At 43.7% G+C, this 27,582-nt stretch overlaps 1 protein-coding gene and 1 long non-coding RNA gene across 11 annotated transcripts in view; both read right to left on the bottom strand.

Annotated features, from left to right (window-relative positions):
- The window catches only part of grin2bb (glutamate receptor, ionotropic, N-methyl D-aspartate 2B, genome duplicate b), a 139,335-nt gene that overhangs the window by 11,343 nt on the left and 100,410 nt on the right, over positions 1–27,582 (bottom strand). For all 10 annotated transcript variants that reach the window (XM_054778232.1, XM_054778234.1, XM_054778231.1 and 7 more), the window contains 8 exons: positions 26,178–26,292; positions 25,889–26,094; positions 23,116–23,287; positions 22,075–22,228; positions 17,391–17,516; positions 13,468–13,697; positions 9,911–10,071; positions 12–199 (listed from right to left, as the gene is read on the bottom strand). In XM_054778232.1, coding sequence (XP_054634207.1) covers positions 12–199; positions 9,911–10,071; positions 13,468–13,697; positions 17,391–17,516; positions 22,075–22,228; positions 23,116–23,287; positions 25,889–26,094; positions 26,178–26,292 — 1,352 coding nt within the window. The remainder of the gene's footprint in view (positions 1–11; positions 200–9,910; positions 10,072–13,467; positions 13,698–17,390; positions 17,517–22,074; positions 22,229–23,115; positions 23,288–25,888; positions 26,095–26,177; positions 26,293–27,582) is intronic.
- On the bottom strand, positions 18,900–22,063 carry LOC129182298 (uncharacterized). Its single transcript, XR_008570618.1, has 3 exons — positions 20,619–22,063; positions 20,484–20,530; positions 18,900–20,397 (listed from the first exon to the last, which is right to left on the bottom strand). It is a non-coding gene; the product is annotated as an uncharacterized LOC129182298 (long non-coding RNA).

Below are 27,582 nucleotides of genomic sequence, written 5' to 3'. Positions count from 1 at the left end.
TTGTCATTTACCGTCTCCAAACAACATGAGGATGGCCAGATCAACAGCACGTTTCCAGCCTGAGTCCTTCTGGATGGCGATGCCGTAGCCAGTGGAGGCAAACACCTTGCCACTGCCAATAGTGACTAGCTTGCAGCCTTCATCTCTGCCCGCCATGTAGTTGAGTACTGCAGCGTCGTAGATGAAGGCGTCCAGTTTGCTGGGAACACAATGGAAGTGGAAGTGGAATAAGTCACTTTTAAATACAGCATTAAATCTTATGAATCACTAATAACAATGAAATCAGTCCCTTCCTCACTTTTTACTGCACTTAATCAAACAACAGATATTTGGAGGGAATTACCGTAGAACCAAATATTAAACTATTTTTCCCCCCCAGAAAATAGGCCTGCTGTATATTCGGGGTCTTGAGATTGATGCATTCAAACCAAAAGGTGGCACTAAACAACTTCTCCTCAACTGAGTCAGAGGTTATCTTCCTGTCACTCACATACACCAGTGATCTGGAGAGATGCGGTCCCACTTGAAACTAGTAACTGAACATTTGGGCCTCTAAACTAAGAGCACTAATTGAAATACATGCAAAATGTAGATTTGTTTTTTTACTGTGTTACTTAAAATTGTTCAAATTGTGATTTACGGTTATGAAAAACTCTTATAATTGTCACGCCTGGCGTAGACACTAGTTTTACATTTTGGGTTCAGATTATTATTTGTGGCTTATTTTCTGCTTTTGTGTCATCACACAGACCCAGGTGATCTCTAGTTGGGCGGAGCTACAGAACAGGCACAGCTGTGCCTCATTGTGTGTCACTCCTTTTTTAAGCTCACCTGTGGCGACTGGATGGCACTCGGTGATTCCTCGTGGCAGAACCTCCAAGCCAAGATCCGTGCTGCTGCCGTCGGCCATCCAGTCCCGCCTGGTTTTTTCCTCACGGCTTAGTGGTAGCTCCGCCTGACCAGCTTTGGTATATTTTCCAGTTACAGTATATATATTATTCCATTTTTCCGCGATGCCCGTCTCTTTTCCGTGGCATCGTAGCCTTTTGTTCCTGATCTGTTTACACCAGTATTAAAGACCCTTTCATTCATTTCTCGTGTACGCCTCTGCATACTGGGATCCAGACAACTGTCATACAAACCCTCACAGAATCACCGAGTCAGTGAGTATGGATCCCGCAGAGGAGAGTCAGGTCCAGATGGCTCTTCGGGCTCATGGCCAGCGCATTAGTGCCCACGAACAGACGTTAAGTGACTTGACCACGCTGGTGCGCGAGCTGCACGCAAGTATCACGGGAGCCCCGCAGACAGCGGCTGCTGAACCAACGCAGTCCGCAGCAGCAAGCGATGCACTTGCTGTATCCTCCCATTTCGCTCTCCGTGAGCCCAGCATTCCACACCCAGCAAGGTATGGCGGCGACTTTGGCCAGTGTCAGCTCTTCCTACACCAGTGCTCCTTGATCTTCGCCCAACAGCCCCATACGTACGCCACGGACTCCTCTAAAGTGGCATATATGCTCAGCTTGCTCTCCGGTCGTGCCGCCAGTTGGGCCATGGCGATTTGCGAAAGCAAACCGGAACTGTGCTCCAGCTTACCTCTCTTCACGGCAGAGTTCCGGAGTGTGTTTGATCACCCCGTAAAGGAACGCGAGGCTGGCGGCCGCCTCCTCACCATACGTCAAGGCGCCACGTCCGTGGCGGATCACTCAATCTCCTTCCGGATCTTGGCAGCGGAGAGCGGCTGGAATGAGAAGGCTCTGCGGTGTGCCTACTTGGCCAGTCTCAACGCTCGCCTCCAGGATGAATTGGCCGCTCGGGATGAGACCCGCTCCTTGGAGGATCTCATCTCACTCTCCATCCGCCTCGACAACCGCCTGCGGGAGCGCAGCGCACAGCGAAAGGCGGAGCCTCTTCCACCACCCAGGCTTGATTCGGCGCCACAGCTTGGTCTTCGTTCGAACCCGCTGCTTCCGCCCTCCAGCGCCGGAACGCCACTGGAAGACGCCGAGGGGGTGGTGCCCATGCAACTCGGAGGTAGTCGTCTGTCGGCGGCGGAGAGGAGCCGTCGCCGAAGGTTGCACCTATGCCTCTACTGCGGGGAGGCGGGCCACAACATCGCAACCTGCCCAGCCCGGCCCACAAGACGTCGTTCGTCGTCCACTGGGGATACGCCTCGGGGAGCAGGACCCCTCCCTCTCACTCAGGCCGCGGCTTCGTCATCCATTGTGGGACGTCTCCAAATAGAAGGTACTCTTTCTTGGCCGGGGGGAACGTGTCCTGTACGGGCACTTATTGACTCGGGGGCTGATGAAAATTTTATTGATTATGGACTGATTAATTCTATGAATATTCCAGTTTCTAAGATGGATAAGGTTAAGAATGTCCGCTCTCTTGATGGGCGCCACCTGGCGAGTATTTCCCACCAGACACACGCGGTTTCGTTGCTGCTTGCGGGTAACCACCATGAGGTAATTAAGTTTTTTGTTATTCCGTCTCGTTCAGCCCCGTTGGTGCTTGGGCTGCCCTGGCTGCAGCGGCATAATCCTACTATAGACTGGTCTATTCTTAAGATTTATAATTGGTCCACCTTTTGTCATAGTCATTGTCTCCGGGCTGCCTCTTCCCCTGTTAGTGCTGTTAAACCTCCCACCGGTACTCCTCCCGATATGTCATCGGTACCCAGAGAATACCATCATATTAGCGAAGTTTTTTGCAAGATCAAAGCATGTTCTCTTCCCCCCCATCGTCCATACGACTGCGCCATCGATTTGTTGCCGGGATCTCCTCTCCCCTCCTCCCGTCTGTACAATATTTCACAACCTGAACAACATGCACTGGAGGAATATATCTCATCCTCCCTGGCTGCGGGTCATATCCGTCCTTCTTCCTCCCCGCTTGCAGCTGGGTTCTTCTTTGTTAAAAAGAAAGACGGTACTCTACGTCCGTGTATAGATTTCCGCGCCCTTAATAAAATTACGGTCCATAATAAATATCCTCTGCCCCTCATCGATTCCGCTTTTACGCCGCTTCATGACGCGGTCATATTTACTAAGCTCGACCTACGCAACGCCTATCATCTGGTGCGGGTACGGAGAGGGGATGAATGGAAGACTGCCTTCAACACACCGTTAGGGCATTTTGAGTATTGCGTCATGCCCTTCGGCCTCACTAATGCTCCTGCGGTTTTTCAGTGTCTGATCAATGACGTTCTTCGTGATATGATCGGCCGGTTCGTGTTCGTTTATTTAGACGACATCCTTATTTTTTCTCGTTCCACACAACAACACAGGCAGCACGTCAGTATAGTCCTTCAAAGACTGCTAGAGAATAAGTTGTACGTTAAACCCCAGAAGTGTACTTTTCACATGTCGTCGGTGTCGTTTTTGGGTTTCATTGTGGAAAAAGGGCAAATCAGACCTGACCCAGCCAAGATCCAGGCTGTGGCCCTCTGGCCCATTCCTACATCAAGGAGGCTGTTACAGAGGTTCCTGGGGTTTGCCAATTTTTACCGGCGTTTTATACGGGATTTCAGTAAGGTGGCGGAACCTCTGAATAAGCTCACATCATCTAAAGTTCCCTTTTGTTGGTCGCTGGAGGCAGACCGAGCCTTTCGGCGCCTTAAACATTTTTTTATTTCCGCTCCGGTGCTTGTCCATCCTAACCCTTCTCTCCCCTTTTTTGTTGAGGTAGATGCAGGTAGATGCAGATGAGGTAGATTACACATCAAAGATGGCGCCCTCCGTGGCAGACGTCTCTGTGACACTCTCCCGTGTTTTTCTATTTTTTGCTATTTTATTGTTCATTTTGGACATTCAACACACTCACGCAGTACATTACAACAGAGAGACACTTTTGAACATCGGCAGGGTTCACCATGAACCTTCATTTAGCCTCTCAGACTTTGCCTTTCTTCTGCGCCGGGAGAACGCAGCAGCCTGCGGACCTGGTGAGCTGAATACCCGGCGAGCAAAGCATCCGAGGCGTAAACGAGGCAAGCGAGCCGGCCTGCATGCTAGGCTAAAAGCTAGAGCGACGAGGCCACCGCTACCAAGCCTGCTGCTAGCCAACGTCCGCTCTCTTGAAAACAAGATGGACGAACTACGAGCAAGGATTACAGCTCAACGTGAGATCAGGGAATGCTGTGTCCTCACCTTCACAGAAACCTGGCTGACGGAGGATATACCGGACTCGGCGATCCAGTTGGAATCATTTGCTGCTTACCGGGGAGATCGGACTTTAGCGTCTGGTAAACACAGAGGTGGCGGCGTCTGTGTTTACGTAAACAAACGGTGGTGCACAGACGTACAGACGATGGAAAAGCACTGCTCGCAGGACATTGAGCTGCTGATGGTGAAATGCAGACCTTTTTATTTGCCTCGTGAGTTTAGCGCTGTGTATTTAACTGCTGTTTACATCCCACCACGAGCTAACACTGCTAATGCACTAGGCCTCCTGCATGACATCATTGATAAACACGAGACCAAACACCCAGACGCTGTATTTATTATATCTGGCGATTTCAACCACTGTAACCTCAGGACTGTCCTCCCCAAATATTACCAGCATGTGAGCTTTCCCACAAGGGAAAATAACATCCTGGACCAAGTCTACTGCAACATGAAAGGTGCTTTGAAGGCTGTTCCAAGACCCCACTTTGGAAAGGCTGACCACATCTCTATATTCCTTTATCCAACATACAGACAACTTCTTAAAAAAGCTCCCCCTGTACGTACAGCAGTTAAAGTATGGAATGAAGAAACTGATCAAGTACTTCAGGACTGCTTTGGCTGCACAAACTGGGATGTGTTTAAAACTGCAGCGGGGAGGGAAGATTGTACTGTTGATTTGGATGAATATGCTTCTGCTGTTACTGGCTACATTAGCACATGCATAGAGACTGTTACCACCACCAAGTATTACAGAAAATACCCTAACCAAAAACAGTGGATGAACTGTGATGTAAGGGCTAAGCTACGTGCTCGTTCGACTGCATTTGTCATGGGCACCGCTGATGACTACAAAAAGGCCAGATATGACCTGAGGAGGTCCATACGGGAGGCCAAGAGGCAGTACAGACAGAAGCTGGAGGGCTACTATTCCACCTCAGACCCTCGGCGCATGTGGGCGGGGCTCCAGCACATCACAGACTATCGACAGCAGAGTAGCGTAGCCACGTCCAGCCAAACCACACTTCCTGATGAGTTGAATGAGTTCTATGCCCGCTTTGATACCCAAACTCCTGATGAGCAGAGAGGGTGGCTGAACCTGGGGAGCACACAGGACTCACCTCTCATGGTGACATCAGCTGATGTGCGCAGGGTTCTAAACAAAACAAACCCACGAAAAGCAGCAGGCCCAGACAACATCTCAGGACGTGCACTTCGGGTTTGCTCATCAGAGCTAGCTGATGTGCTTGCTGACATATTTAACCTGTCGCTTGCACAAGCATCTGTACCGACCTGCTTTAAGTCCACCACCATAGTGCCCGTACCCAAGAAGAGCAACGTGACCTGCTTGAATGACTATCGCCCTATAGCACTCACTCCTATTGTTATGAAGTGCTTTGAAAGATTAGTCATGACCCACATCAAAAAGAGCATCCCGGCGGCAACCGTGGACCCTCTACAGTTTGCATATCGCCAGAACCGGTCCACGGATGATGCAGTCAACACTGCCATCCACACAGCCCTTTCTCACCTACAGGGCCAGGACACATACGTCAGAATGCTATTTATAGACTATAGCTCTGCATTCAATACAGTCAGCCCCCACAAACTCACAGATAAGCTCCTCACACTTGGCCTGTCTCCCTCCCTCTGTAACTGGGTGTTTAACTTTCTCACAGGCAGGCCCCAGTCAGTCAGAGTCCACAACCGCACATCCAGCTCAAGAATTGTGAGCACTGGGACCCCACAGGGGTGTGTGCTGAGTCCACTCCTCTACACGCTCTTCACCTACGATTGCGTGGCCTCCCAGAACAACACCAGCATCATTAAATTTGCAGATGACACTACAGTCATCGGACTGATCACTGGTGGTGTTGAAACATCATACAGAAGAGAGGTGGCGGACCTCATAGCTTGGTGTCGTGATAACAATCTCCTTCTCAATACAGATAAGACTAAAGAGATGATCATCGACCCAAGAACAAGGGAAAAGGAGCCGCATAGACCCCTGTTTATTGATGAGACTGAGGTGGAGAGGGTGAAAACCTTCAAGTTCCTTGGCACACACATCAGCGAGGACCTCACCTGGTCTCACAACACCCAACAAATTCTGAAGAAGTCCCAAAGGAGACTGTACTTCCTGAGAAGACTGAGGAAATTTGGCATGTCCACCACAATCCTGAGTTGCTTCTACAGATGCACTATCGAAAGTGTCCTTACCGCCTCCATCACTGTTTGGTACGGTAACTGTACAACACGTGATAGGAAGGCACTCCAGCGGGTGATCAAGACCTCACAGAACATTGTTGGGGCAGCCCTCCCCACACTGCAAGACATTTATAAATCTAGAGTCCTACGAAGAACACACAACCTCATCAAGGACAGCACACATCCACAACACTCACTATTCACACTCCTACCGTCAGGCAGACGCTACAGGAGTTTGAAGTCCAGGACCACAAGGCTGGCAAACAGTTTTTACCCACAGGCCATCAGGCTCCTCAACGAAGCACTCGCACACGCCGCACGCAACACACGCACACACTCATAGCACTTTATTTATTTATTTATTTGTATTATTTACTTGTATTAATGTCTCGTCTGTTGTTGTTGCTTAATTTATTGGTATATATGTTTATGTGTTTATGTTTCTTATGTTCTTATTCTTTCATTTGTTTTCTTTCTTTTCTTGGGAGAATGAACAGAATAAGATTTTCATTGCATGGTATAACTGCTGTTTTACCATGCACATGACAATAAAACTCTCTTGAATCTCTTGAATCTTGATCTGACACCGGAGTCGGGGCCGTGCTCTCCCAGCGGTCCACAGCGGATCAGAAACTGCACCCCTGTGCCTTTTTCTCTCGACGCCTCTCACCAGCGGAGAGGAATTATGACATTGGCAACCGAGAACTTCTGGCAGTCATACTCGCTCTCCAAGAGTGGAGACATTGGCTGGAGGGGGCGGCTCACCCCTTTGTGATTTACACGGACCATCGTAACCTCTCCTACATCCGTTCTGCTCAGCGCCTTAATCCTCGCCAAGCGCGGTGGGCCCTCTTCCTCACGAGGTTTGATTTTTGCATCACGTTCCGCCCTGGTTCTCTCAATGGTAAACCTGATGCATTATCCAGGATGTATTCCCCGGCAGTGGAGGAGCCGAAGTCTGAGACTATCCTCCCCCAGTCTCGGATTCTGGGGGCTCTGCGGTGGGAGATCGAGAGACGGGTGGCAGAAGCCTCCAAGGATTCTCCTCTTCAAAGTGGTTGTCCGCCTGGCCGCCTCTTTGTCCCAAGACCCCTTCGCTCTGAGGTCCTGGTCTGGGCTCATTGCTCCAAGATCGCTTGTCACCCAGGGGCCCGACGTACGGCGTTTCTTGTCGCTCAACGTTTTTGGTGGCCAACCCTTCATGCGGACACCAAGAGCTTTGTGGCGGCTTGCTACAACTGTGCACGAGGCAAGTCGTCCCATCAGGCGCCAGCAGGACTGCTTCACCCCCTCCCTATCCCGTCTCGCCCTTGGTCTCACATCTCTTTGGATTTCGTCACCGGTCTGCCCTCCTCAAAAGGATTCACTGTTATACTCACAATAGTGGATAGATTTTCCAAGTTCACACACTTCATACCCCTCCGCAAGCTCCCTTCCTCCATAGAGACAGCCAAGTTACTCATTCAACATGTGGTGCGCCTTCACGGCATTCCTCAGGACGTGGTGTCGGACAGGGGCCCTCAATTTTCCTCGGCCACATGGAAAGCCTTTTGCAAGTCTCTGGGTGCAGCTGCAAGTTTATCATCGGGCTACCATCCCCAATCCAACGGACAATCGGAGCGCGCCAACCAGGACTTGGGGGCAGCCCTGAGGTGTGTGTGCCAGCAGCGTCCTTCTTCCTGGTCCACGTATCTCCCATGGGTAGAGTACGCCCACAACACCCTCATTTGTTCTGCGACAGGCCTTTCCCCCTTTCATGTGGTGCACGGCTTTCAGCCCCCCATTTTTCCCTCCCAAGAGGCCGATTGCACTGTACCCTCGCTGGCCGCCTTCCTTCGCCGTGCCCATCGCGTCTGGCGCAGTACCAGGGCCGCCCTATCCCGTACGGCCAAGCGTAATCAGAGGCTCGCCAACCGCCACCGCAAACCAGCCCCCGCCTACAAGCCCGGCCAGAAGGTATGGCTGTCATCTCGGGATGTTTCCCTGGCAGGAGAGACTAAGAAGCTAGCGCCCAGATTTATTGGTCCCTATGAGGTAGAGCGGATGATCAATCCGGTGACTGCTCGCCTAAAACTTCCCCCTTCTCTCAAGATTCATCCGGTCCACCACGTTTCCCGTCTGAAGCCAGTGGTCTCCAGTACTCTGAGCCCCCCATTGGCGACCCCCCCACCTCCCCGGTTTGTGGATGGTCATCTTGCCTACACCGTCAAGCAGATCCTGGACGTCAGGAGACGAGGCAGGGGTGTGCAGTTTCTGGTGGACTGGGAGGGTTATGGTCCCGAAGACCGTTCATGGATATCCCGGCCGCTTATTCTCGACAATAACCTAATTTCTGATTTTTACCGTAGGTTCCCAGACAAACCAGGTGGTCCACCAGGGGGCGTCCATTGAATGAGGGGGGGAATACTGTCACGCCTGGCGTAGACACTAGTTTTACATTTTGGGTTCAGATTATTATTTGTGGCTTATTTTCTGCTTTTGTGTCATCACACAGACCCAGGTGATCTCTAGTTGGGCGGAGCTACAGAACAGGCACAGCTGTGCCTCATTGTGTGTCACTCCTTTTTTAAGCTCACCTGTGGCGACTGGATGGCACTCGGTGATTCCTCGTGGCAGAACCTCCAAGCCAAGATCCGTGCTGCTGCCGTCGGCCATCCAGTCCCGCCTGGTTTTTTCCTCACGGCTTAGTGGTAGCTCCGCCTGACCAGCTTTGGTATATTTTCCAGTTACAGTATATATATTATTCCATTTTTCCGCGATGCCCGTCTCTTTTCCGTGGCATCGTAGCCTTTTGTTCCTGATCTGTTTACACCAGTATTAAAGACCCTTTCATTCATTTCTCGTGTACGCCTCTGCATACTGGGATCCAGACAACTGTCATACAAACCCTCACAATAATATGCTCCTCTTTCATTATATTGACTTATAACTTCCTCAGTAGTAGAATTTATATTTTTCACAATGCTTCCACTGCCTTATAGAGTATGTACAGTATTTGTTTTAGTGTTGCTTTTGTGTTTTTTACACTTTGTACACCCTACTTGAGTTGCCAGGAAGGCGCCAATAAATAAAATGCAGTGGTATTATTTTCCCCACATGTATATCTACATTTTGGTCCAAATAAGACACAAAAAAAAAATACATTTTCTGATCTTTTTTCAATTTCTGTGATGGATCAAATAGCCTTTCGACACTAATCTAATCATCTCTGAGTGATTTGACAGATAACTGATGAGACAGTCTCCAAACTCGTAGCAAACTGCTGTCAATGATGCCTTTGGGCTCTGTGGTCATTCAGCTTGGTCTCTAATGGGATGTTCCATTGTCTTTTAGCTTTAAATGGAGACAATGGATGGGTTATTAGGTACACAGATTGTTACTGTAGGTGCCAGTGCCCACCCCCATGAACCAGAATGCTGTCTCTTCCTTCATCTCCCTCCACTGTGTTCATCATCTTTTCTTACAATTGCATCATTAAAACACCACTTTTTTTCTTCCCCCATTTCATCCCCATGTGAGTTGAAGCCCCTCCTCACCCAGTCTTGAGACTGTACAGGGCCTCGTCCACATTCTTCTGGTGGAAGCTGGTCATGTAGGCATGCATGTCCCGGTAGTTGTTCCGGATGTTGCGCTCTGTGCTCCCATTGGGCACGGTGCCAAAGCGGAATGGCGGTGAGAATTCGTTAGGCTTCTGGAACTGTTGTTGTATGAAGGGGGAATGGTGGGTGTGGGTGGCGGTTTCCGGAAAGAGACCACAAAAAGAAAATGACAGAGGAGTGCTCGTTAGCGTTGAAAAGGCACTGAGACGCATCAAATAGTCTTTAATGCACTGTTGAGCAGGGAAGACAGAACTATGCTTTGGAGGGTCTAAATTTGCAAAATGTTTGGAGTCGTGATCAGGGGCTGACGTACATCTCAAGGACAAGCACTCTGTGCTCTGTACTCAGCTCTGAAAATATCACACTGGTCTGCAACTCATTAAACCGAGCATACCCATTAATGATGCAGATAAAAACTCTCCAAAAAGTGATGAAGAATTGATCTAAATCGGGGGTGCCCAAAGTGCGGCCTGGGGGCCATTTGCTAGAGGCAGCTGTTTTTAATTGGCCCGCAGCACACTGCCGAAATGAAATTAAACCAAAACAAAACAGCAAAAATACAGCAAAAAGGCAAACTGTAAAGAGAAGAAGCCAATATGGTGACACTAATAACTAATAACACAAAGCTTTGTCTCTAAATATACAGGGTGTATATAAAAAAAGACTCTCCAAAAAGTAGCCACTAAAGTTAAAACTGAATATTTTCATGAAATTTCTTTATTTGCATATGTTGGTATTGCCATCATCCTTCGGTCCATACCAAAAACCATCCATTTGGATGGACATGCATGTTTTTGCAATGTGGGAGGAAATCGGAGTAACCCGAGAAAACCCACGCACGCACGGGGAGAACATGCAAACTCCACAGATGCCCAAGGGGAGATTCGAATCCAAGTCTTCCGAATCTCCTGTGGCCAACATGCTAACCACTTCGTAACCATACCAAACTTTATTGCACAACCGCATGCATGACTGAACACAGGCCGTTTTTCCGGTGGGCAAAAAAACATTTCCTCCAAAAAATTAAAGGGTTGAACTGTGATGCAAAATGAGAATTTTTGTTCTTCTACACTGCGATACCCAGATTAACCCTTTCTTTCACGCTATTTGCACTGGGGTAATGGATGTAATTCTTTGTCAACAACTCAAGATGACCTTCATTTCTTTGGATGCACAGTTGTGCTCTCCTCCGCATGTCCCGCACTGTTTGCCTAAACATTCCCTGTCCCTCCGGAGGATGTTAACTTCAGCTCTGATTCGCTGTTCAGTGTCGTCGAGGTCATGTGGTGGTGTCACATACACATTTGATTTGAGATGGCCCCACAGAAAAAAGTCCAGCGGTGTCAAATCAGGCGACCTCGGGGGCCATTTCACAGGGCGCTTCAAAGCAATAACATGGTCACCAAAAAGCTCTGTCAGCCGATCAGTTACAGTTCTCCTCCGGTGTGTGAGCACCATCTTGGGCCCACCAAGCACGTGCCAACCGACCATTTCCTTTAAGACGATAACGCGGCATTCCTCTGAGAGTACGAACGACATGCTCATTCAAATCTTCGGAGATAATCGGTGCCGTTGATGTTGTTGCGTAAAAAGTACGGTCCAACAATTAAACCATTTCCGACAAGACCAATCTTTTGGGAATAATCTGGGTATCGCAGAGCATCACAGTTTATCACATTTTCTTAAATTTTAAGCCTTTAATTTTTTGGTGGACAATTTTTTTTGGAACCCCGGAAAACTGACCTGTGTTCAGCCATGCATGCAATTATGCAATTTTGGTAAGGACCGAAAGATGATGTCCATACCAATATGCACATATGCAAATAAAGAAATATTCAATTGTAACTTTAGTGGATGCTTTTTGGAGAGTCTACGTTTTTTGATACACCCTGTCTATATTTTTAAAGCCTTTTTACAAAGTAAAAAAATACATATCAACACCCCTGATCTAAACAATTTTGGCCTGTTTCCTTGTGATGTTTGACAAAACAGTTTGCTATCATCACACAGGATAAATCATATCAACAGATCTAAATAAGACATTATAACAATTACATTCAGTTCAGTTAATCATAGTTCACAAATTAATCATGATTAATAACCATTTGCAACTATGTCTGAAATTTATTTCTGTATTTTTATAAACTAGGGATGGAGCGGGACACGCTACATGGTGCGGTCGGCCCTGCACGGGATAATGCTCCTTTATGGACCGCGGCTTTTCAATACATTTTGCCTGTCCAGACTGGCGAAAGCGTAATGTCTCATTTCCCACACTGTACATCTTAAGTGAGTGACAGCCTGCTTAAAATCGGACAAAAAGACGAGGCATTCAGCGACTGAGTATAGCACAGAGTATACTGTATATCAGACAGTATAAGGGACAACAGATGCATGGCCGTGTTGGCTATGTTGGCTGTGTCGGCGATGCGAGAGGCGACTCAGACCCGGCTGATCTACTCAGCTACGTGCCTGCCGGCCCACCTGACCCCAACGTCAAGGTCCGGTGCACCTGTTATTGAACACTTCACCTCCGTAAACAGACAAAGATGGGTGCATAAAATGAAAGCAGTGTGCTGGCATTGTTCAGTAGGCATGAGAACGGTCTGCACACTGCAACTATTAACGCTGCGCTTCAAGTAAACAACTTTACTAAAAATAAAATGATCAACACCCTGTGTTCAAACTCTTACTGTTGCACTTTGTTATGTTTGAGCACTGTTTTTTTTTGCTTGTTCTTTTTGTTTGGTTTATGCAAGAAGCAGCTGATCGGGCCCCACCCTTTTTGGAGCCTATAAATGAGTGCGGGTGTGCTCTGCCCATTGTGTCCGCTCCCCACCTTCCACTCTCTGTGCTCTGCCTTCGTCTGTGGCATGCTCCATGGCCACACAGCTGCTTCGTGCTGGTTGCTGGCATAACGCTGCGAAGGTCTTGTGTTTTCTATTAGTTTTCAGTTCTTCCTTGTCCCGGTGTGACCGGCTGTCCTGTTTTCGGTTTTGTTTTTGTTTAGGGATTTAGTTGTCTTTTTTCTTGTTTAGGGGTAGCGGTGAGGTGACAGGTCGACGGCCCTGTGTCAATAAACTTTGGTGACTTCTTTTTCCCGCCTGCTGTGCCCTCCTAAAATAAGTTATGTTCCCTGGGGTCATAACACACTTGCACCTTCCTAAAAAGATGGCCAGAACTGTGTTGTTTGTTTTGGCGCTCTTGGTGGTTAAGTTAAAATTTCACCAAAATATTGCCTGTACAGTTAGTAAAGGTTTTATGAACAGTTTTTTGACACTGATTATTTATATTTCTATTGTTTCCTATGGGAAACATTGTTTCAAAATCCAATCCAAACGTGTGCAACCTTCCATGGTAAACAGAAATACTGCCAGCACAATACGGGGTGAACAACTTAAACCTCTTCAAAGGTCGGTAGTAATCTGAACTTGCAGCACATTTAGATTCTGCTCTCACACCCTAGAAACTCTTCCTCTGAGGCGTATTCCCACCTTTTTGTCTGACAGGCCCGACACCTGGTCGACGTACTCCTCCTGGATCATGAAGGCTGCCAGGTTGGCAGTGTAGGAAGCCAAGAAGATGACAGCGAAAAAGGCCCACACTGACACCATGATCTTACTGGTGGTACCTTTGGGATTCTGCACTGGAACAGAGTTGTTGAAAACCAGACCCCAAAGCAGCCAGATGGCCTTTCCGATGGTGAAGGAGGGACCGCCGGGCTCTAGCAAACAAAAGAGGAGAGGCATGATGGAGGATGACAGAAAGAAGGGAAGAATGCTTGATGGACAACTGGATTCACTTCCTTAGTTTGTTCGTGACCACTTCATTTGGTACAAAAATGATGTCTTTACAAAAATAATAGTGATAAATAGTAATAGATTTGTTAAGTATAGATTTGCTAAGTTTTGATCAGTTTGATACTGTATTGCATATAGACATATTAATTACCAAGGATGGTTTTTTTTTCCATTTGTTAGCTAATTTTTTTTTTTTTGAAGCAACATCCATTTCATCAAGTTCTCCTCTGTTCTGGACTCCCCTGTCCTTTGATCTGGGTGTATTTCAGAGCCCCGTGAGGATTACATCGTTCATTTGTGCATTCAGATCCATCTCATCAATTGTATTTTTCATTTGCTCAAGAGTGGCACGCAAGGCAGCATTATCATCCAGTAGTACTTTTATATCATCTTGTAGTACCTTGATATAATTGTGTACTGCTGTTTTCCTCCGTAGGGTTTTAACCTCCTTAAAAGCAGCGCGCAATGCAGTTTTATCATCTTGTAGTACATTGACACCATCTGGTAGTGCCTTGGTATCGTTGCGCAGTGCTCTATTTTCCTCCTTAAGATTTACAACTTCATCATGGATCTCCGAGAAGCTCTTCTTGAGGCTGTTGTTCTGCGATAGTACATTTCCAATCTGTGTTAGCAGGTCTCGTCAATCTAGCTTTGCTTGTACTACTGGATTCCTCCTGTAGTGCTATCATCTCATCCCTCAGGGCGCGAAATTACTTCCAATGTTTGTTATCTACAAGTAAACATGATGCTGAATAAAGATTCTTCAAGGCGCCATCTAATACCAAATCCTCCTTATCCGTCAGCCATAATGGACCTGTTTCTGGTTTTGGACCCGGATTTCCAGGACTGGTATCATTTCGCTTTTTGTTTGCCATTGTTGCTTTGAACTTCAACTAATTCAAAATGAATGTAATACTTGTATAAGACAACCCCCTCATTTTTTAAAAATTAAGACGTAATTAAAGAAGGAAAAATGACAAAATGAATGAATGAAAACATTTTCAATGTAAGTAAAATTAAAACTACAGTATCACAGTAAAAATAATCATATTTCTTAGCTGCTTGACAGTTGGTTCATGACTCTGCTTCACTGATCACCACATCATACAAGTCCTCCTCTCTTGATTGCTAACTTGTTAACAACCTTTGAGACACTTGTTTCCAGGGGGTCTCTGTGTCACGGCTGCTTCTCTCGAGGTCACTGGTGTGTTTGAGTGACAGGAAGAAAAGCTTGTTCATGCAGTACTTCTTTCATTCTGCAGGGGGCAACACGGCGTGCGCATCACAATTAAGCATCAGTGAAAGAAGATGGCTTAGCCGACTTGGCACACCCCCGAACACACTCACGCACGTAGCGCATGGACAATTACGTCAGAGACCAGAGGAGTGATGGGAAACTCGATTATTTTTACTGACTGAAGTTCTTATGAGTCACTCACTGAAGTGAATCGGTTACTGGATTCACTCAAAGCACATGCAAAGAAACTTGATTCACTCGGGATTGGATCTGCTCTCAGGTGTCTGAAGGTGTTCTGCCAATTCTGCAGCACCTTTCTCTTCGATGACAGACATGTGTTTCACAGCCCCAAAACACCAGACAAGACAAATTAATGAGCTAAAAATAGCCACTTGCATAACTTGTCACACATGAATTTTACAGGTGCCTCGACTAACCATGACGTCAAAATACAGTGTACTAAATTCACTGCATTAATTCATCACGTGATTGCCCCATGCATGTTCAAAGGCCTCATGAGCGATATTGCAGATGCCCAGTATTCTCAGCAGGTATTTTTTTTACACCAGGTTTGAGGCTCATGTGTTTTCTCTTTTAAATAGTTTTTTACAAAGTTTTTATAGACTGTATTTACCGTCAATTTGCTGCATCGTACGCGAAATGCACGTCTGTTGTTTTAATTTAGTTTTTGTATTAGCTGTGTTTAGTATAATTGTGCTGTTGCTTCTGCATAATGCAATATTAAATGGATTTATTTACACTGTTAACAAGCGACCTCTGTTTTAAACAGTGTGGTGGGTTGCCTGTTGGGCTTTCTTGGGCTCCTTTTCATAATAAAGCTGGTTGCATGCGTCTTTCACAAGATCTGGCAAAACTGGATGGCTCGCGTTTAAACAGAAATGCCGCCATTAAGTCTAAAAAAGAAAAGTAGACACTGAAAATTTGCGGTGGGGAAGCCGATGTTTTTACTTTGTAATGGAAAAATGCTGTTGTGAAGGAATACAACCTCTGGAGGCACTTTCAGATTAAACATAATAACTCTGATATACTATATATCTCCGTAGAAATCCTTTTTTAAAATGATTATTCCTTTTAACAAAACAATTTGACCCTCCCAGTGCCTGCTAAGAAAATTCTGGCCCTTGGAAAAATGTAATTGAGGACCCATGGCTTTTAGCATCAAAGGCATTTTTAGGGCTTTTTATGGGTGCATCCATTATTTGTGGTTTTTCACCATTCATGGGGGATCTGGGAACATATCTGCTACATTACCATTGAAAATCCCAGAAGTGATTAAAATGTTTTGTTACCTACTTTTCAGTACGATGAAGTGTAGTTCTACACTTAAAAACAAACTGTTAAATGTTGCTTAATTAATACGTCTTTGACAGTGTCAATTATCATTTAATCATTATCGTTATCTTTACAAAGGCACCATTTTGGTTGAGGCGCTTCAGATTGTTCATGTGTGCCTAATGTTGTGGCTGTATGGTGAGCCATCACAGTGACGGCCTCATTGTTAGAGACCATTCCACCCACGTGTGTTTGTGTGTGGAGGCATGACAAGCTCTACACTGTCGCTATGTGGCATTCAAGAGGGCGTAAAGAAGGTGGGGGGAGCAGTAGACGGGCACAGCAGGCTACAATTATTCCACATCTGGAGCAGGAGTGTGCCCAGGACGACAGCCTTACGTAACCTAGTGCGTACACTCAACATTGGATGCACAGACAGTAGGGAGGTTCTTCTCATACTGCTGCTCTGATGGGAGACATTTCGAGAACACTACATGAGGAAATGTTACTACAAATCAAACACATATTCCCTCTGGAGTTTGCTGACATAAAAGGCTGTAAAAATATTTTACAGATTTGATCTTGAGTAGGTGTTGTTGTGCCAGGTCAATTCAATCCTGAGAGTCTGCAGAAAAACCTAAAGTGCTGACTTTGATAGCAAAGTTGATTGAAACTGGCAGCTACCTGGGATGGTGTTTGACTCCTAGCAGGCAGCGGCACTCCAGTCTGCCACGCATTGTACAAGTTGACAAATATTTTCAGTGAACAGTAATAGATCCACTCAAGCACATTCAGCCCTTTTTACGAGCCGGGAAGAGGAGGAGGTGGTGTAACACTGGTGTAATACTTGAGAGGGGTGCAGTAATGGGGGGACTATTGCTCAAGCTAAGATAACTTTTCTGATTGTGTTCAATAACCCTTTTTATTAGCGAAGGAGCTCAAGTGACTGACGATGACGCTAGGAGACCCGCGCTCTGCTTAAGCACATCGAAGGTGATAATAGCAACGTTTTCAAGGTAATTCATTGACGCGTTGAATGCCTGGGTCTGTCCTTGTGCGTGTGTTTTTCATCGTGTGTGCCTCTTACCTCTCCCATCTGCCAGGCAGCGATTGTAACCCACCGGGCTGAAGTACTCAAACACAAACACGGCCACGGCTGACACAATCAGCAGCATCACAAACATCATCACCCACACGTCGGCACTGAAGGGCTCTGCAACAATCAAAAGGAGAGGGCAGTAGGTTAGATGTTCACATCATAATATTTATAAAACACAAAAGCAACACATTAGGTATAGGGTAATGACATAAACGCATATTCATTTAAAAATGTTTATCATTGTGGTTGTAGTGGTGTAAAACTGCACTGCATCATACTGAGAGCTGTTTCTAATATTTCGGTTACTGTACTGCACTACTGAAATATTCTGATGCAGTGCAATAGTAAATTAAGCCCATAATAAACATATTTAGTAGGGGTGCACAATAACATTAAAAAACAACAGTAATTTAAAAAAAACACTCCAATGACCGTGCTGGTGAGCAAATCAAGTGCTTAAGTTCCCCTGAGCTCACTTGTAAGGAAACATTCACTATTTACACTGCAAAAACAACATTTCACGAAAGTAAAAAAGTCCCATTTTAAGGAACCATTTCTTATTTTTTTCCTGAAAAGAAAAAAATATCTTGTCTAGCAAGATCCATCTATCCATCCATATCATTTTCTAGGCCGCTTATCCTCATTAGGGTCGCGGGGGTACGCTGGAGCCTATGCCAGCTGACTTCGGGCGACAGGCGGGGTACACCCTGGACTGCTCGCCAGCCAATTTTCATTTGAGAAAAATAATCTTACGAATAGATTTTTGCCAGAAATTAGTTTTTGTTTCTAATAACAAGCTAAAAACTGAATTTTGATTATTCTTCTATATACTTGCCTTAAGAGCAAAAACTGCTTACCTAACTTTCTAAATTTAAGAATGGACTCACACACGCAAAATATATCTAAAGATTTGCTGATTTCGCAACAACACTGAAATTTTTACTTGAGAAAAGTAATCTTATATTTAGAGAGTATAGCTAGCCAATTCTTATGAAAATATTTTTTGCCAGAAATTAGTTCTTTTTTCTAATAACACACTAAAACGTGGACTATTTTTCAACAACAGATTAAGGGTATAAATTAAGAATAAAACTGGTTTCTAAACTATGTAAATTTAAGAATGGACTCACACACGCAAAATATATCTAAAGATTTGCTGATTTCGCAACAACACTGAAATTTTTACTTGAGAAAAGTAATCTTATATTTAGAGAGTATAGCTAGCCAATTCTTATGAAAATATTTTTTGCCAGAAATTAGTTCTTTTTTCTAATAACACACTAAAACGTGGACTATTTTTCAACAACAGATTAAGGGTATAAATTAAGAATAAAACTGGTTTCTAAACTATGTAAATTTAAGAATGGACTCACACAGAAAATAAATGTAACAGCAAATTTCATAGAGCGCACCAAGATTTATTAAATTAAATCTAGTCATAAAATCTGTGTAAATGTGTAAAATTCTTAAACTTGATTCAAGAAAATATGACTCTTTTTTATGTAGTTTATAAATGTAAAGACTAGTGACTTTACATGTAAATGATGCCAAAAAAGAATTCTGAAAGTTTTTATGACAATAGGTTTTCCCAAATTAAGTGAATCTTAGGTACAATCACACTCTTTTTAAATAAAAAAAAGTTCCATCCAAATAATTTGCTTCCTGCTTGTTGAAAAGAAGTAACCAACATAACTATCATGCCGACAAGGAAAGGTGTTAACTGCATGGTTTGTATGTTAGCCCTACAATTGGGCAACCCGCATTCAAATCCCCATTGGAACACATCTGTGTGGAACTCACACGCTCCCCCTTGTGTACCGGCTTCCTTCCATATGCATGATAGATGAATTGGAGAGTCTAGAAATTGTAAGAAAATAGAATAATACTCCTACATATAGAATATCTTGCCTAAATCTAGCCTCTTAAAGCAAATTTTATCCGAATTGACGAATTTTATAAGAGCATTTGGCTTATTTCTTACCTCGTAATAAGAACATTTGACTCTAGCTACAGTATGTGATTAAGAACAACTCTTAAAAGTCACAAGAAAAATATTGTAGTTATAAGAGTTCTAGCCAAGCCAATTTTGCTTACCCCATTGGCAGAATTTTTTTGTTGTCTTATTTTAATATAATTTGGGCTTCTTTTAAGGATGACTGTTTTTGCAGTGTTGAGGAAGACATTTCATGTGGTAGTTGCACCAAGTGCTCTGCAAATGATGAGGGAAAAAAACATCAAGCTGTAACACATCAAACCTATTCATCCACCTGAAACACTAGCATTGCTAATTACGATGCCCAGGGCTTGTTCCTATCCGCAGAGTTTGAAAAATGCAAAAAAGAGACAACCTGAGGGCTAAAGAGATCTGTGATTTCATCATGGAAACAATGGCGCTAGATTAGCTCGTTACCATCTAAGTAACGGCCAGTAAACTGGCTAGTAAACCCCTTGAAGCTGTGGTTTGTACTTCTGAGCTGCCGCTATTTCTTTGATGTTTTGTTATATTATTTCGCAGTGATGCCATGATATTTGGTAAGGAAAAATATGCAAGTACCCCAGATAGCAAGGGGAAATTGAAACAATTTAGAGTCTACGTTGAATTTTTAACTTTAGATTATTGATTCAGTGTTGGACTTCAATGTTGATTTAGCAATGTTGAATTTTAACGTAACTAAAAATCAATGTGGTTTCAATATTTCAATGACGATAACAGCAGAAGAAAAGGGCTCATTTATTGCTGTTCAATGCCAACATTTCATTAAAATCCTGCTTTATCTACAGTCATGCTGTCTTAGGCTTAAAAGATAGATAGTTTTATCTCATACACAAACACACACACACTTTTATAATGCAAATCAAACAGGTTTTATTTCATTTCATTCACTGCCATGGCTAAACCTTCCTGTCCGGTCTGACTTATAACGGAGCCACTTTTTCACTGCTTGAGCAAACGTATCATCATTCATCGCAGTGCCAAGCTGTTGGCTGAGGGCATCTGAAACAAAATCACAAAACACACATAAAGTAAAACATAACATACTTTCCTATGTGAACAACGTACGTGTACTGTATGTAAAGTACTTCTCTCAATCTTGGCCACAGATGAGACACCTTCCTATGAGTCAATGCTGACGTTTTTGGGAGAAAAAAGTTCATTTTCAACTTCCTGGTCATGAAATTGTATTACCGTACACTGAAAATTGAACGTCACCGTACCTTGGACCGGGTCCGGAGATGTGTAAGACCTTTCCGATCCTGGGTGGCAAACCGGGGTTTGACGACACGTATCAGGGTGACTGTTGGCGTGGCTGAGTGGTGTTGATTCATCTGAAAGTAGATATAAATATTGAACAGTTCATTCATGGCGGTATTTGCAAAAGATGAACCTACCTAAGACTATATTTTGTTTACCCCCCAAATCAATGTTTAAACACAACTATTTTGTAACATTAGCAATTGTCGCTTGTTCAAATAGAGATATGGCATCATGGTTTGAGCTGTTACGTTATTACAACTGATTTTAACAGACCCATTTTGTTAAGTCCAGTGGTACACATCACTTAAAAACAAATACATACCTGATTCTGTTCTATATTGGCGGAGATGTACAAAGTCAAACACATCCATTCGACCATCTTCCCTTCTTCTTCTTCTTCTTCTTCTTCTTTGCATTACCGCCACCGCAAGTGTGTAACAGGAACAGGAACTGCAGCTGCTAAATTTCCCAATTTAATTATGGGGTGCAGGTGCGCTGGTCAACCACGAGATGGTCTAAAGATCAACTCTAAATCCATGATTTATCAATCATCTTTCCTCTCAACTATGTATCAACTTTGTTTCAATGTCACTGCTATAAACATGTCAAATTTCATTACCGGCGTTGATTCAACATCTGTTTTGTATGGAAATTTCAGTGTTAACCATTCTGACGATTCTGATGGAAAAATCAACAACAATCAACATTGTTTCAATGCTGCTATGCTTGCTATCTGGGACAGTTTGTCAAATCCAATTTTATCTGAGCCTCCAGGTGTGCACAAACTACAGTAAAATTGAACAACAACAACAAAAAAAGATACTGTATAAAAAGTTATTCGTACCGATATCGGTCTGGAAAAGCAGGATTCTATTGGTATTGGTACCGGCTTGAAAAAAAAAAACATATTGTGCATCCCTAATATTTAGTTAGTAGGATTACATATCAAGTATTGTATTGACCTGAATACAAGACGACCCCTCTTTTTCAAACCAGTCACTGATGTGTGAGTGACAGGAAGAAAAGCTCAGATTCACTTGGGGAGAAGTCCTTCGACCCCACTTGTGGGTTTGCATGTATAAATCTCGAAACCTCAAATATAATTTGACTCATCTTTTTCAGACATATTTTTCAAGGAAGAAATGCTCTGTTATATTCCAGTTTTACGATATTTAGTAGAAATTTTGTAGAGGGGTCCATAGGAAACTATGAAATGTTGGTGCAGATCTGAGTAAAGTTGTTGATTGAGGAGCTTTTTTTTACTGATTAGTGTTCCAGACTGGTTCAACTTAATTACTAAGACTTTATTTTCCTCATGCTTCTTGCAACTCAGACTGTGTACTAGTAGGTGTACCTACTGCTGTGTCCCGTCCAGTTTCTATGAACACAAATTCCTCAAGATGAGTTTCTTCTTACCTAAGAAGGCAGAGGGCGACACAGTCCCATTGCTACGAGAGACCATGACGCTGATTCCCGTCTCAATGAACGGCACGGAGAAGTCGATGACCTCCGACCTCTCCTCGTTGATGGTGAGCGAGCCTACTGCCATATGAGCGTTCTTCAGCACCACCTGACACAGACACAGAGGGGGGAAAGGCGGTCATTGGACGCACTGTGGAAGACAGTAAAGGAGGGGAAAAAAAGGATCATTACTGTGCATGACCTCCCTAAGAGTGTGTTCCGGTATATTTAGCCTGAGGTTCTATTGCATCGAGCTTTGAATAAAAATGAAAACTAGATGCCAGAGTGTGCAGGAATCCTTACACATTATCATAGAGAGCTTATGTGCTCCTTTAGTCGAATTAACTCATTAGCTGCTGAGGCCTGGAGTGATGTAGTAATGCATTGGTGCACTTCACATTAGCATAGCCTCCATGTAGATGTATCTTTTAGGAATCCTACAACCAACCATGTATAGTAGGCAGGGACTTATAAATTTTAAATGAAGCTGCACATCGTAACCCATTTCTGCTAAGATTATATTAATGTCACCTATTCCATGCCACAATCAATGAAGTTGCACAACACATTGATTCTTAATGGCCTGACGTGCACACAACACACACAACACACACACACCCACACACACACATTCTCACATCTACTCTATCTCTAAGCCTCTCCATCTCCCATTAGGTGCCTCAGTGTGCTACACCCGAGGTCGTGTGGAGCTGATCGCTTGCTTCCCCTCAGGCCAGGTTGAGGGGAACATGTGCTTGATGATGCGAAATAGGCAGAAGAGCAAGGAAGGGAGGAAGACTTTGAGATAATATAATTAGGCCTGTCACAATTGTAAATTTCTGTGGGCGCTATAACAAACTCTTTCTGGTTGTAGTATCAACAACAAACATACTTACTGGAGTCTGATTAAATAAATACTGTACAGAGTGTGATAAATGCAAGACAATGTGGGGGAGAAGGAGGAGGATACTACAGTCCATCACTTTCAATGCTCACCTCTCCAACCATGCCATTCCATGTCCCGTTAACCTTCTTGCCGTGTTTACCATTAGTGACCAGGTAGAGGTCATATGTGAACTTGACTGTCTTGGCGATCTTCTTCAGGATGTCGATGCAAAAGCCTTTGCAGCAGCGCTTGATGTAGATGCCCGAATTGGTCGTTTGGTTGCTGAAAGATGAAATGAAGAAGGAGGGGAAATTACTAACTGCAAGATTAGCAGTTATAGTACGGGAAAAATGGCTGTTCTAAAAATAAAGGCAGGATTGACATCAATTGCACACATTTGTAGTGTAGAGTATGTGCACATGCTGGTGTTTCACTTCTTGAGATGAGAATAAAAAAATAAAAAAAATGAGGAAAATGTCAGGTGGTGATTTGTTGTCCATTCGCGGCCATACCAAACTGCCCTTTTGTCATGTAATGCTTAATAATGGTAATGTTGTTAGCGTGATTCGGACAAACACATCATTAACCCGACGTTAGGATGGTATTTGCCCCCTTATGAAACTGTCTGAAAAAGACAGGTCGTCTTTTATTAGGGGTCTAAAGATTTATACAAGTATGCCTTTTCCCTAGCTGTGTTATAGTCAGGGTCTAGAGATTTATGCATTCATACCAACAGGTGACTCCCAAGCAAGAGCTTTTCTTCCCATTACTCACACACACACACAGATTCGCTGACAAAGTATCTCAAAGATTATGTGTAATTTCCCAAACAGAGTTTAATGCAAATTTTTTGATATGGGTGACCAATGAAGCAGTTATTAAACAAATGTCAAGCAGCTAAGAAATATTACTAACAAAACATAAGTTATGAAGATACAAAAGAATGTCTTGAATTTTTGTTTTGAGAAATATTTTTCTAGAAGAGGGCTTTCAAAAGCGGGGTCGCCTTATATTCGAGTCAATATAATATATTCTTTTTAATTCTCACAAGTGTGTGCTGACCTCCACAGGATGATGAATTCACATCATGCATGCGAGCCAATAATAAGGTATAGAATATCTTAGAATAAATATATTCTAGAATATATTATACAGTGATATGAAAAAAGTGTTTGGCCCCTTCCTGATTTCTTTTTTTTTTTTTTGCATGTTTGCCACATGTTTCAGATCATCAAATACATTTAAATATTACTCAGTGACAACACATCTGAACACAAAATGCAGTTTTTAAATTTAACTTTTTATTATTAAGGGAGAAAAAGAAAAAAAAACCTACACGGCCCTGTGTAAAAAGCTGATCGCCGCCGTTGTTAAAACATAACTCAACTGAGATTATGAGTCTGGAAAAGGTTATAAAGACATTTGCAAAGCTTTGGGACTCCAGTGAACCACAGTGAGAGCCATTATCTACAAATGGCGAAAACATGGAACAGTGGTGAACCTTCCCAGGAGTGGCCGGCCAACCTGAATGACCCCAAGAGCACAGCGACGACTCATCCAAGAAGTCACAAAAGACCCCACTACAACATCCAAAAGAAGTGCAGACCTCACTTGCCCCAGTTAAGGCCAGTGTTCATGACTCCACCATAAGACAGACACTGGGCAAAAACAGCCTACATGGCAGAGTTCCAAGACAAAAACCACTGCTGAACAAAAAAAAAACCATTAAGGCTCATCTCAATTTAGCTAGAAAACATCTTGGTGATCCCCAAGACCTTTGGGAAATACTCTGTGGTTTGACAAGACAAAAGTTTAACTTTTTGGAAGGTGTGTGTCCCATTACATCTGGTGTAAAAGTAACACCATATTTCAGAAAAAGAACATCATACCAACAGTAAAATATGGTGGTGGTAGTGTGATGGTCTGGAGCTGTTTTGCTACTTCAGGATCTGGAAGACTTACTGTGATAAATGGAACCATAAATTCTGCTGTCTACCAAAAAATCCTTAGGGAGAATGTCCGGCCATCTGTTTGTGACATAAAGCTGAAACAAACGTGGGTTCTGCAGCAGGACAATAATCAAAAACACACTAGAATTCATCCCAAAATTCCTCACCAGCGCTGTAAGAGACTCATTGCAACTTATTGCAAACACTTGATTGCAGTTGTTGCTGCTAAGGGTGGCCATCACTTTTTCACACAGCCATGTAGGTTTGGATATATAATTTTGTGTTCAGTTGTGTTGTCATTGACTAATATTTACATTTGTTTGATGATCTGAAACATTTAAGTGTGACAAACGTGCCAAAAATAAGAAATCAGGAAGGGGGCTAACACTTTTTCACACCACTATGTATACAGTGGATTCGGGATTCAGCATTCATGGCCATGCCAATTTGCAGATTTTTGGTCCCCTCCAAAACAGTGCACATTTTGGAGTGGCTTTTTATTGTGGCCAAACTATTATGCTCTCTAATCAGCATCTTGATGAGAGTGTGAGGTGAATGAATTATGAATGATGAATGCTCACTAACATAGATTTAGACAGATTTGTGAACGATATTTGAGAGAGATGGATGGACCTTTTGTGTACATTGAAAAACGTTTAGCTCTGTGAGTTTTGAGTTCATGAAAAACAGCGTTACGTTTATATTTCGATTGAGTTTATGTATGAATATTATGCACCATGTGTTTGATGTTGTGGATGATGATGACTAATGAAATTAAAATTAAGACTGAAGGAGAGCAAAAATTAGTAGTGTAAACAAAGTGAAGAGGAGGGTCAAGAAGTAAGTGACAGAAACCAAAGGGGAGAGATTTATTTTACAGCACGCTAAAATCTTATTTTTCAACACCTAAAGGGTGAAAAAAATGGCCTCCCACCTGAGTTTGAGCTGTTTCCGACAAGGCACGGTGTTCCTCATGCAGGTACCACTCAGTGGATCCACATCCTCGACTATGACAAAGGGCGCCTCCTCCAGCGTGACGATGGACAGGTGGTCCTCGTGGTCCTCTGCCGTGGTGAACAGCTCAAAGCGAGGCCACACGTGGTACTTCATGGCCAGAGAGCCTCTCTCCCACTTGCCCACCTGCAGCAGGGAGCGGGAGGGAGAGGCTGTGTGATTGGCAGGATTTTCGGAATGAAGAGAAGCAGAATGAAGACGATATTTACCCTGTCCCATTGTCTGTCCTTGTCGAGAAGGATGATGACCAGTTTGGGGAAAATCTGGTGGCCCTCGTCGCTGAATGACAGGTTACGCCCTTCAAATGTCACATTCATGATGTACCTGTGAATTAGATTGCAATGAGAAATGTCAGCATGTCTGTGTGGGCCTGTGTGGGAATGATTACAAAGCCTGCCATTTATTTGCACAGATTTCGACACGATGAACAAGCTGTAATCAACAGACGCTTCACTGTCCAGCTTGCACACCAACATCAACATCAGCAGCCTTCTCTCAAGCTGCTGAGTCCAACATGAACATCTCTCTGTTCTGAGAAATGGCACCATTGAAATTCTACACCATGTTCACCTGCTCGGTTGTGTCGGTCTGTTTGAGGCTGTCAAAAGAAATCTGCCTGGTAAAAAAGATAAGGTTCATGGACGAAAACAGTAGCATTTAAGATCTTAAAACCAAAACAATGACATAAAAGACACTAAAACCTTGTAGTCAGAGGATTTGTCACTACTATCATATGAATCATATCAAATGTGTTTGTGTTGGGTATCAAAAATATGCTTCTGTCATTACTGATTATGGAGATGATTGCATTCTTTCTATATATCTGTACAGATCAGCACATCGGTTTATCCTTATTTCGTTTATTTTACTAGTGCTGTGAAATCAGCAAAGCTTACTTTTGCTCTCTTTTTCATGCCAATAAAATGACATAATCCTCTACAATATTTGAATCCTATATTTGTCACAAAACAAACAAAAGGCAGTTATGAAAAATCTAATCTAAGTCAAACGAGTAACAGAAGGTTACGCAGGACGTCAGGTGAGACAGTATCAAAGGACAAGCGTTGCTTTTTTTAGGAGCAGCGTCAAGAGGTGTTAAGAGAAGAAGGATGTGAGAAGAGAACAATAAGCATATACAGTGCACAAACATCCCACAAAATAGCTGCAACAGAGCCGTAACAGAAGATGCAGCATTTATCCACCTTTGCCTTTTACACAGAGCCTACTGTCGAGAAAAGAGGATGTTGCGCTTTCATACAGCGACACATAATTACATGCAAGATGATATGAGTGCCAGTGTGGCATATAAAACACTTTACGAATACCGACAATTGCTGTCAACACAACAAGTGAATGGGGAGTGTGAAAAACTTAACACTTCTGTTTTGGTATTGTTTTTTTTTTTTTTTAAACATAGACTCAGTTTCACCTCTGTGGACCACTTGCAGGATGACTTGATCCCCTGCATTCACTGTCAGTGCTGTTTATAGAAACAACAGTAATTTGGAAAAAAGGCGGATAAATGCTGGCTTTCAAAAGTCTGGGAGGCTAAAGTGCATTATTGTTTTTATGTTTTACAGATAAACTTGCTTACACGTGTGTAACAAAAATGTT

The sequence above is a fragment of the Dunckerocampus dactyliophorus genome, chromosome 6, assembly GCF_027744805.1.
Source record: "Dunckerocampus dactyliophorus isolate RoL2022-P2 chromosome 6, RoL_Ddac_1.1, whole genome shotgun sequence".
NCBI classification, from domain to species: domain Eukaryota; kingdom Metazoa; phylum Chordata; class Actinopteri; order Syngnathiformes; family Syngnathidae; genus Dunckerocampus; species Dunckerocampus dactyliophorus.
Note: the sequence above shows the minus strand (reverse complement) of the source record. Positions and strands in the feature narration are given on the sequence as shown.